The 10,980-nt window shown below is 41.8% G+C and overlaps 1 protein-coding gene across 4 annotated transcripts; it reads right to left on the reverse strand.

Moving 5' to 3' along the window:
• Positions 1–506: 506 nt before the first annotated feature.
• gabpb2b (GA binding protein transcription factor subunit beta 2b) lies at positions 507–10,777 on the reverse strand. 4 transcript variants are annotated; one of them, XM_061244048.1, is made up of 9 exons: positions 10,627–10,777; positions 8,992–9,099; positions 7,283–7,450; positions 6,257–6,451; positions 6,000–6,150; positions 5,528–5,614; positions 4,388–4,555; positions 3,711–3,829; positions 507–3,568 (listed from the first exon to the last, which is right to left on the reverse strand). In XM_061244048.1, exons 2-9 carry the CDS (start codon positions 9,097–9,099, stop codon positions 3,251–3,253), a joined length of 1,314 nt encoding a protein of 437 aa, XP_061100032.1. In that variant the 5' UTR covers positions 10,627–10,777; the 3' UTR covers positions 507–3,250. The 4 variants fall into 4 exon arrangements, with proteins under 4 accessions (XP_061100032.1, XP_061100040.1, XP_061100015.1 ...); XM_061244056.1 differs by having other exon boundaries at positions 507–3,565; positions 6,257–6,454; XM_061244031.1 differs by having other exon boundaries at positions 6,257–6,454.
• Positions 10,778–10,980: the final 203 nt, after the last annotated feature.

Consider the following 10,980-nt stretch of genomic DNA (forward strand, 5'->3'; position numbering starts at 1 on the left):
GTCGATCAGAACTTATCGTCATGGGCGTATGATGAGACTTGTGGGAAAATCGCAATTAGACTACCTCTCCTTCACGGCAGACAACGGCATTATGGTGACGTCCTAATCTCATTTTCTAAAACAGCTAGACAGTTTCTGAATAGGCCTGCAGCCTTCACATCTGCTTATCTGGCTGGAGTGAAAGCATCCAAACAACATTTGACTTGATTTATTGCTTACCATGTGGTTAGCTGAAGGAAATGAATGAAAATCGCATCACACAGTTCCAGTAATGCAGCATTGGAACATAAAATGGAACCTGGTGCTATGGCCAGAGCAAATTTGTACTTTTTTTCCGTGCACTGGAGTGGCAGGTCAAAAATATATAAAGACATTAATAAGACAATAAATTATATTAATAATTGAGTCAAGAATGAACATTTCAGCACGAGTAGCATTAAATCCTTAATCTTCTGAGAAACATGCTGTAGGTCATATTCACACCAGACATTTTTCTCACAGGTCAAAATGTTGTAAATTTTAATCAAGACTACGCAACCCCTTTGACATGGGAATGTCGCACACAATTTGATAAACTAAAGGCACTTAGTACAATACCCTTTAAATGCATAACAAATTGATTCATATTGTCCAAACAAGCATACATACAAAAATGGTGGAATACACCATATAACCTGAGATCCAATTCAAGAGCTCAACATTTCTATACAATAAAACTTGAGGCATCTTTTTCTTGTGAATGAGTGCACATTTATTCAATTCAAAAATATTTCATCAAAAAGAAAAAAACTCAACTTTTACGTTGCTTTTCTTCCGCAAACAACTGGGTAATTTAGTCATGTTTTCATTGTTTTGTGGTTCATAGAAATGTATGGAAGACAACCCCTGACAGGATCTTTACATACAAAAAAGATAACAGAAGCCCTTATTTTACACTGCAAAATAGCAGCCCTACAATACTCCAAAAAGGATCAATGGTATAAAAATGATTTTCAATCAAATTACATTCAACGCATTTGAAAGGCCCATTGGCCCACAATTACAGAATAAACTAGAATTAGACAAGCCATAATTACAGCCTAGGAGCTAGGCCCATGCAAACTGTAACACTGAAGACCAGAACTACTGCCAAACAGCAACGGGCTTCAGCATGCGGCAGAACTTTCACACGACGTGCTTTACAGCCGCCGCCTCCGCATGGCGTAATCCTGATACAGAACAGAAGACCAGACAGCTTTGTGCTGATAGGCAATAATACAGAGGAAGAATATGGGATGGGTAACAATGGGTACCAGTACTGGTGGGTGATGGCACAGTTATGAAAACAAGAATTTCCCTTATTGATTACAGACATTTTTAAAAGCTTATTTACTGAACTCCAATGGGACTGCTAAACCTTAAAAAAATATTTTGATCCGTTTCATTTTTCAGACAAGAGACTGAAGACATAAAGGAATAAAATAATGGCTAAATTATAAATTGTGTTCGTCAACCTTGATGCATCTCCTTAAGTGTAGTGCCACCTGCTGGTTGAGTATATAAAAAGCACCCACAATGCACAGTATTCAAAATTGGTCATTAAAAATACAAATATACATTTGACACATATTACAAAACAGGATTTCCTCTATGGATAGTTGTCAGTGACAGGTTAAGCAGATGCAGAGAGAAACTGAAAGAGGCTCAGAAAATTGCTATTTTACCAAATCCACCTATTAAATAAGTTTCATTGAAACAAGCTATCTATCCGCATTTACTGAGATACCTCAAGACAAATTAGCCTATTTTGTAGAACCACACAGGCAATCCAGAAGTACATGCACTGTAAAAATTCCAAATAGCATGTGTATAAAAATGAAGGTCTGTACCATACAAAATAAACTTTGCTGTAAATCCCCCCTGGAACTGCACACGGTTATTATTTTTATCTGACACCTGCACTGTTTGCTTAGCTCTTAGCCTGACTCATCAGTAATAGGCAGCACACCACCTACAATACGGAGGCCACTTTCTTCTGCACAACATTCCAGATTGCTAGATAGGGTTCCGTTATACAACGATGATGAACAATGATTATACAACTGGTGATGAAGCAAATGAAACTTCTAAGATGGATCCTCTGTCCGTTGACTATTGGTGGTATCCATGGTACGGCAAAACCATAGCTACCACCGCCGCCGACTGCTCGCTGAACTATGACCAGGCTCAAGGCGGTCAGCGTGACTGTAATGTTTCCATGACGACTCCAGCTCAGGAAGCAGCCAGCCACAGGTTCCCGGCATGCAGTGCGAGAGGAAAGGCCAAAAGCAGGGCACTGGGACGCGATCTTGAGTATGATGACAAAAGACTAGTTTATTTGTCTAATAGCTGCAGTTTGAAAGTGACTTTACGGATAGGGGTCCCCAGTTGCCACTGAAATATCAAAAGAAACTGAAATTAAGATGTTTAATTTCCTGAAGCCTGAAGTTAGAGGTGGGCGTAACCATCTCCTCAGAGAAACTGATTATTAAGAGCTTGTGAGTCTAAAGGCACTGAGATTACAGGCTCCTTTTGCACAGGATTTTGGTATGGAGTTCTGCACCCCAGAGGAAATGCTGATGACCCAACACTGAAAAGTGATTTGTGATTTACTGTGCACATTCTCACAGTAACAATGAAGTACGCATCAGATAAAGAGGAAATGGGATGCAGCGCTGTGGGGGCTGGTGCGTGCCGCAGCTATGGGACGGTCTCGCTCACTGCTGAACCCCACTAAAACAACTCTATTAAGCAGGCCAATAATCCTTCCCTGAAAGCACTTTTTGCAAAATATCCCTGCCAAATCTTTTACAATGGTTCATAAGAGATAGGGATGCCATTCCTCACCCCCAAATCCCCATTATAAAGCTCCTTTCGGAAGAAGTTTTTTGAAAGACACATCCGAAGTCCCCTTTGAAAAGGGAAACAAAGTAGACAAAAACGTTTGTGGCAGAAACCTTCATAAGGCAACGTAGGAGGGAGGGAACACTGAGCAGGGGGTGGCTGTATGAGATCTGGACTGTCCAGCACTGAACATTACTGCTCTGGTCTTCTCAGACAAAGCTCGTCTGGAAGGCATCGTGGTCCAGATTCCCATGGCTTCTTCATATGTACATAAAAAGGTACAGTAAAATAATCATACAAAACTGTATGATGTAGGAAACGCGAGTGAAAGGGCAGAATGTATGCAGCTGGACCAGGCCGTCCGTCCTGTCCCACTGTGAGTCTGTCATTACAAAGAGACCTCCGCCTCAGCGCTTTCCACCGTCTCCGCCAGCGTGACCACCTCCTCCTCGGAGGGGTCCAGTTCTGCTGCCTTTATGATGATGGCCCCTTCAGACAGCAGCACCTCCTCCTGCCCCACCTCCTCCTCCTCCTCCCCCGGGCTGCTGCCGTTGGTCTGGCCGTGTGCGATGGCGTCCAGCCTGAGGCGGTACTGCTCCGCCTCCTGCTCCTTTCTCTGCAGCTGCTGCCGGTACTCCTGGGCCTTACGCGTGGCCTCCTGCAGCTGCTCCTGCAGCCGCTCCCTGCTGTCCTCCTGCACTGCCTCCTGGGGAGAACGCAACCGGCACACAGCTCAAGACTTCCCAAAGGCACACAAAGGCTCTACCTGAGAACCACACTTTTTTGGGGGGGGGTTTAAGATTTTCTGTAAAGTCAGAGGCTGTCAGTTTGGAGAATGCCGCACTAACCTTGGCCTTGGGCTCGGTGTGGTTGGCCGCCGGTTCCAGTCTCCTCTTACGGGTGGGAGTAGGCTGGACCTCCTCTTCCACCACCTCCTCTGTGATCTGGCTGGCTGGGACTGCTACCACTGCACACAAAATGCAGAACACACGAGAGATCACTACTCTGCCCTCCTCTGCGTTAAAATTCAACTGAGAGAAAATAAATATGCCTGCTATTCAATTTCTTAGGGCTGCAATCCTGTGCTTCAATGTCAACCAGGCATTCGTGGGCTAGCTGCTGAGGAGACCATGTCAAATATATGGAATGCCTAGATAAATTGAGTAAATAAAATAATCTTAAGTATTGTACTTGCAACTAATAACTAAAAGGCTGGTTTCATATAGTGTGCAAGCTTGCTAGCTAGCAGTATGCACAAAAATCTAAAACTGCTTATCGATGTGTTTTGATTGAATGTATGATATAATGTCAGACCCAAGTAGTGCCACATAGGTCATTAGAAGAGCTGCTCTACAATACAGGTAGCAATGACATTCTTCCTGTGAAATGCTGTATTTGCGTTACCCCAGGCATAATGAGACTCGTATCACCCGAAGGTTTTAATGGCAGAACCCTGCAGACATGAGTGAAAGAGACAGGATGCTGAAAAACAGGCAGGAGGAAGCTGTAAGTGCCTAACGCTCACTTTGCTGCCCCTGCTGCATGGTGACAAAGAACTGCTGTCCGAGTCCGCCCGTCTGCAGATTGCCATGTTGGTCTGTCACTATGGTGATGACCCTCTGACCCCCATCGCCCACCATGTGCTGGATGGCTGAGTCCACCGAATTGGCAGCCGTGACCTCCTCCAGTTCCCCTGCAGGAGGAAGACAGCACTGTCACTCACAGCTAAGGGAGGTGTGCCGTTGCAGAGAGGGGAGAGGCACTCTGCATTTTCACCCAGACAAGCCACAGCCGGCTTTACCTGGACGTGAACAGAAACTCTAACAGGTGACAGTGAGGTTGCATCTCAAAGCTCAAACATATGCCAATGCTGGCTGCCTACATCCGTCTGTCAACATTCAGAAAAGACAAACACTATTCATGTTAGTTTTTAATATATTTTATCATAACTTTATTTGTGTGCACACAGTAGTGGCTTGAGCCCCAATTATGTGAGATGCATTTAAAATGGGTGCCAATCACAAGAACAGCAGTCGTACTGTGCAGCTGAGATAACGGCTTCCAGGCTCTGCACATGAAAAGTATTCATTTACACAGCACACAATACTGGCGCTTCTGGATGTATGTGAAGAGCACAATCTCTCCTCATTTCATAATTACATCCCAGTTATCCATTCTTTGAATGTTTAAGCAAATCACTGTATTCCTGGTTGTTTCCCCGTCCTTGTATGATTGTTGCTGATGCACAGATGCCTTTCATATCAAGCAGCACATGATGGAAGAAACATTGGTTGATAATGTATTCTCTGACATTTTCATAGTTAAATACATTATGTCTCAAGTGCATATGCACAACAGCATATGGGACATTAATCCCAGCCCAAATTTGACTTAACCGCATTTGTGACTATAGAGCAATGATATATCTGAAGAATTATTATATGAATACAGTGGGGTTTAAGATGACACTACTGAATAGACGAAACTGGCTTCATGCCACTACATTTCCAGTTATGCTATTGAGAAAAACTGAAAAAGAAATGCACTCTATGTTGCAAAAAAATGTTTTTCTTCAATCTTCCACTGGAAGGAGTAAAATGCTTTTGAACAGCCACAATAGTTAGAATAAAACTGATTATTATCCTAGAATAACCGCTTTTGTTACCTGTTCTATTTGAATGAGCCATGGGGCCGGAAGCTTCCGCCAGTGCTGCTAGTGTAGCCAGTACAGACGTGGTGGAGACAGACTCTTCTACAAGACAAGCAATGTAGAACACATCACGGTTTGCTCTGGATTTGGTTCACTTTTGCATGACGTTTCTTATTCCTCCTTTAAAATCCAAGGATTCTTCTAGAACACGCCAGCATAGCAGCATTCTATCACCCCAAGGATGACCTTGCTGAATTAGAGAGAATAACAGCACTGACCTTTGGAAATAGACCCGCTATCTCTGAACAGAATTGGAAATGGAACTGGCCATTAAAAAATGAAATCCGATTAAAAACAAACAAAAATTAACTCACACTGCCTGTCTGTGTTTGATGTTAAACTTCCTAATTAAATTTTGCTTTTGTTTGTTGTTTTACACACAGAGAAGTAGTGGCAGTGGGAAAGGACTCCCACTGTGTGCCCATACCTGAGGTAGATTTGGCCGTGGTGTAGATGAGGTCGGAGAGGTTGACCACCCCAGCACTGGAGAAAATAAACTGGGGTGAGGCAAGGGCAGCCAGGGTACTGCCTGCCAGGTTGTTCTCTGGGTTCAAATTCACCTGGGTCTGCATCCCTTCCTGAAAACACACATGCATGCATCGTGTTCAGAAAGGAGAAACCAGCTACTGTCATCCTTCAACGTGGACCGTATCTGAAGGGAGTTTATAAGGGAATGTATCTCGCCTGCAATAAGACCACGAGCTCGGCGTGGTGGCGGTCCATGGCGATGTCGAAAGGCGTTTTGTCGAATTTGCTGAGGGCGTGGACGTCGGCTCCGTATTTGAGCAGCAGCTCAGCGACCTGCCGGTGGCCGTGCTCGGCCGCCCAGTGCAGAGCGGTCATCTTCAGCATGTCTTTGGCATTGATGTCTGCCCCACTCTGCTGGGGGGCATGCCCAAAGAGGAGAGAGGGGCAGTAGGTGAGACGGCACATTTTACATGCGCTTACAGAGACGCTCTTGTCCATTTACAATGTGCCAAGAATTAAGAGATTCTGCTCAGCAACAGCTTTACCGAATCCATTCGGGGTTCCCCATGCACTATTTGACTAATTGTTTTGCATTCAGTTGTTCACTTTGTAAGCCCACTAATTTACTGTAGCATGGAATTATAGGCTTTCAGGAGAATAATCTATAACTCTCTGATTGTCATTTTGTCCATGAAATGCAACTTATATCAAAATAAATGGAGATTGTTGTTGCTGTCGATAGCTTGGATGTCACATCCAGTTATGGTGATCATCAGACCACAGTGGATGGCCGAACTGAAAAAGTTTTATGTTTTAAATTCTTTAAAAACTTTTTGCCTGAAGACTGCTTTACATTCCAGTTTAAAGGCTAGGTCAGACCAATGGCTGCTACTGGCGACTCTTCGCAAAGCTCAAGGTTTTCAACATTCTAAAACTGACCTGTTCACATCAAAGCTACGAGATGAAACATTTCTCTTGGTCAAGAATTCATGAGTAGTTTCAACCTCCCAGGAGACAGGAAGTTGAAACTTTCATACTTCGCTTTGGATAAAAGCGTCAGCTAAATAAAATGTAATATAATGACAGCACTGCCATCCATCTTCTCACCTGACTTCAGAAAGACTTCACAGCTGTCGCAATAAAAGTAGGCGGAGAATTCATTCTACTTCAAATTTCAGTTCACAGCACTTGTTGGTGCTCGTGCCATGCATTTACAGGCTCCTGCGAGAGGGGAGTATTTACCCCGGCCAGCAGCTCCACAATGGAGGAGTGGCCCTCAGCAGCAGCCATGTGCAGGGGGGTCCTGTCCACCTTAGTGCGAGCGTCCCGGCTGACTCCCGCTCTCAGCAACACCTCCGCCGTGGAATAGCGTCCGTACTGAGCTGCCAGGTGCAGCGGCGATGTCCCCAGCTGTCATTCAAAACCAACAGACAAGGTATATGAAAATATAGAAAACTGCTGGAATAAAATGTTGGCAAACCCATATAAGAAATATCCTCCTTGAATACAGGAAAAGAGCTTATACCTTTTCCTGTATTATATTTGTCACAATGAATGGTTTTCCGACCTTTAGATAAAATGTGTTCTAAGACAAAGAGAATCTGAATAAACACAAAACACATTTCTTAAATTACCATGCTATTTATTAATACCCAAATCACCCATACAAAAAAGTAATCCCCCCCTTAAACATACTAAGAGATTGCACCACCTTGGCAGCAATAACCTCAACCAAACACTTCCTATAAATTGGTAGGTTTTTGAGCATGAGCTGCACGTTTTAGGTCCTGTCACAAGCACTTTGACAGGGCCACTCCACAACTTTAAATTAGCTTATTTTCAGACATTCAGATGTGGACGTGTTTTTAATAATTATTTTGATGCATAGCCCAATTACACCTGAGCTCACAGACAGATCAGTGGACATTCCCCTCATGCTCATACTCTGACAAGTCATCCAGGTCCGGAGGCAACAAAGCATCCCCACACCATCACACTACCACCACCATGTTTTTATTTTACAATTAAATTCTTACTGTGAAATGCTGTATCAGTGTTACCCCAGGCATAATGAGACTCGTATCTCGTATCATCTGTCCATAGAACATTGGGGATCATCCAGGTGATTTACAAATATGAGAAGCATTGAAGCAGTGGTTTTGACCGTGCTACTCTCCCATGAATCCCATAGAGGCCTGCAGATCTTTAGATGTTCTAAAGGGATCTTTTGTGACTTTTGTCACTGCGCCCTTGGAGAAATTTGGGCAGGTGGGCCATGCCTGGGAATATTTACCACTGTTCCAAGTAGTCCCAGAGCCTTAGAAATGGCTTCAGAGTGGCCTAGACAAAGTCTTCACTTGAACCCAATAGAGATGCCGTGGCAGGATCTGAAACAAGCATTTAGCTAATGCTTGAAAATTTGTCAGAATTAAAGTAGCACAGCAATATGAAAGGCTGATACAAAATTATAGGAAATGTAATTATTGCAGCTAAAGATGGTGCAACCAGTTTTTACCTTTATTAAGTTTGAGCTTACAGGGGTGATTTTGGTGTTTGATCACTTTTTTCATGAAATAAGTAAAATGGCAATTTAAAAAATGCGTTTTGTGTTTACTCAGGTTCCCTTTGTCTAATATTACATTTTCTCTAAAGATCCGAAACAATTCAGTGTGACAAATATGCCATAATAGAGGAAATCAGGAAGAGGAAAAATACTTTTTCAGGGCACTATGCAACACAGACTCTCTCAATATTTACTCTGCTAATTACCTACAATTTATTATTATTATTTTTAATCAGGAATATAATTACCTCTGTCATTGTGTTCACATCTCAAAGCTTCACAAAAACCATCGCTGGTTTCTCATTAAAGGCTAGCCAATTTCTCAAAAATGAAAAGAATCTGTCATGCTTGTCAACATCACCCTGACAACAGTGGCATGATGGATTACCCAGTCTGTGGTGAAGGGGGCTCCATTGGCCATGAGCGACCTGACGTCATCGTCTTGTCCTTTTCGTGCAGCTTCCAACAGCCTCTTCCCTAGATCCACCAATGACATCTAAATTGAACGAAAATATTTCAAAAAATGTGGGAAGTGTTTAGGTAATTTGTTTCGTTGCAAAGTAGTTTTCTGTTACGCCTGAAAATTCTGAGAGGTCAGTTGAAACAGCGGCAATAGAGGATGTTTTTTGTTTTTTTTAATGAATTTGTACTAATGACTATGACAATTCGAAGTATGTCTTACGCATAGCAAATACACTTAGTAATACTGTTTTTGGTAACGCTGCAGTGTACGTTCTAATATGTATGTAAATATTAATATGAGGCTTAAGAGGTAAATAAATATAAATTTAAGTTTTGTAAATGTAAACAGGTCTAAAAATGTTAAACAAAATTGTGGTAAAAAAATATATTATCTAATTTAAAGAAATAAAGCAGGGCTGCTCAACCTTGTTGCTGGGGCACAGCACACCACATTCAACAGCTAGAGATGCTAATTAAATGAAAACCTACAGGACGGAAGATCTCAAAAGAACTGGGTTGGCCAGCCCTAATGTAAATAAATCTTTGTAAATAAAATACAATCTCAGCCACGTTGTACAAGTGTTTCTATAAGTGTTTCTAATAACGCAACACGTTACTGTGGTACCGTTAGTCTCACATCACTCTAGCTCTGCTTGCACACCTAATTTTAAGTGGTGATAGCTCGACCGCAGTTTAGCGCTAGCTAGGGAAACATTTAACACACATTTCACGAATGTCTACCTCAATATTTCTAAAATCAAAAATCACTTTTAATCCTGTAGGAAGTTCTTTAGTAAATAATAATAGCAATTCAACAGCATGTAGCTAGCTATCTGACTAGCTAACTGGATTGATGTAATAAGTTAGCTAGCTAACGTTACCAGGCGTTCAAGCAAGTTAGCTCTGCTGCAATTATTTAGCTAGCTAATGTTAACTAACAGTTTCATAGATATACATATGAAAATGTGACCAATAACAGTTAGCTACCCACATTACAACTTATATTTATCTAGCTAACTTGCTAAACAACTAACGTTATCTAACTATGCAACTATGCAGTAGGTTGCTACTTTTCCACTTGTTGCGAAGCTAGCTGTCTAGCAATAGCAAGCAAACTGCAGCAATAACAGGTATTTCAGATACAGGATGACTAGCTATCACTGCTAGCTAACGTGTGGTCTGTAAAACTGGTGTGGAAAATGCCTGCTAGCCAACTAGGCTAGCGCAGTTAAATTAATGTTATGTTTCAATAACATACCATTGGTTCATTTTAGCGCAGTTAATTATTAATGTTTATTAGCTAACGTTAATAATGAACATTAGGCTAAGTTACTTTATTTTTCAATATTGCAATTGTGGCTAGCTGACTAGCTTACGCTCTAACTCCTGATAACACTGGTAAATAACGTTACGTATGGTAAACTAAGTTGGTGCGTATAGCGCCAACTTTCCGAAGCATATTTAGCTTGGTAGCAAGCTAGCTCGACTAGTTAAAATGGTTAGCTGGCTATTAGTTAACGTTTACACAGTGATGATGCTTTGGTGATAGCGCATTACTTACCTCGACGTCAGAGGAGGAAAAAAACTAGTTTTCAACATTTATTGAAAAAAAATGTTTGTTTTATCTCATCTATCTTTGATGTAACTTTTAAAATATATATATATATATAACTTATATTTTATTTTCCGCGGCCGCACCAAGATGGCGGAATAGCGACACCGGAAGTGGAAACGACTAGGTCACTCTCTGGCGCATGGATACTCCGTAATCGTTTGAAATTAATTTTGTTAGTTTTTTGCCAATGGCAGTATACTTTTATTCTCACTCATCTTTCTTCGGTATATCGATCATTCTGCATCATTAATTATGTGGATCATTTTGAAATGTAATTTTGACGGTTTAATTACGTACTAG

Source organism: Conger conger, chromosome 1 (assembly GCF_963514075.1).
Source record: "Conger conger chromosome 1, fConCon1.1, whole genome shotgun sequence".
NCBI lineage: Eukaryota > Metazoa > Chordata > Actinopteri > Anguilliformes > Congridae > Conger > Conger conger.

Bases quoted from the DNA above. Each gene is read 5' to 3' on its own strand.
- gabpb2b (XM_061244031.1), bottom strand. From the start codon at position 9,099: ATGTCATTGGTGGATCTAGGGAAGAGGCTGTTGGAAGCTGCACGAAAA. The intron at 6,455-7,282 runs GTAAATACTCCC...CATGCCCCCCAG, and splicing joins TTGTGGAGCTGCTGGCCGGG to CAGAGTGGGGCAGACATCAA. The intron at 5,615-5,999 runs GTATGGGCACAC...CTTGTCTTGTAG, and splicing joins CACGGCCAAATCTACCTCAG to AAGAGTCTGTCTCCACCACG.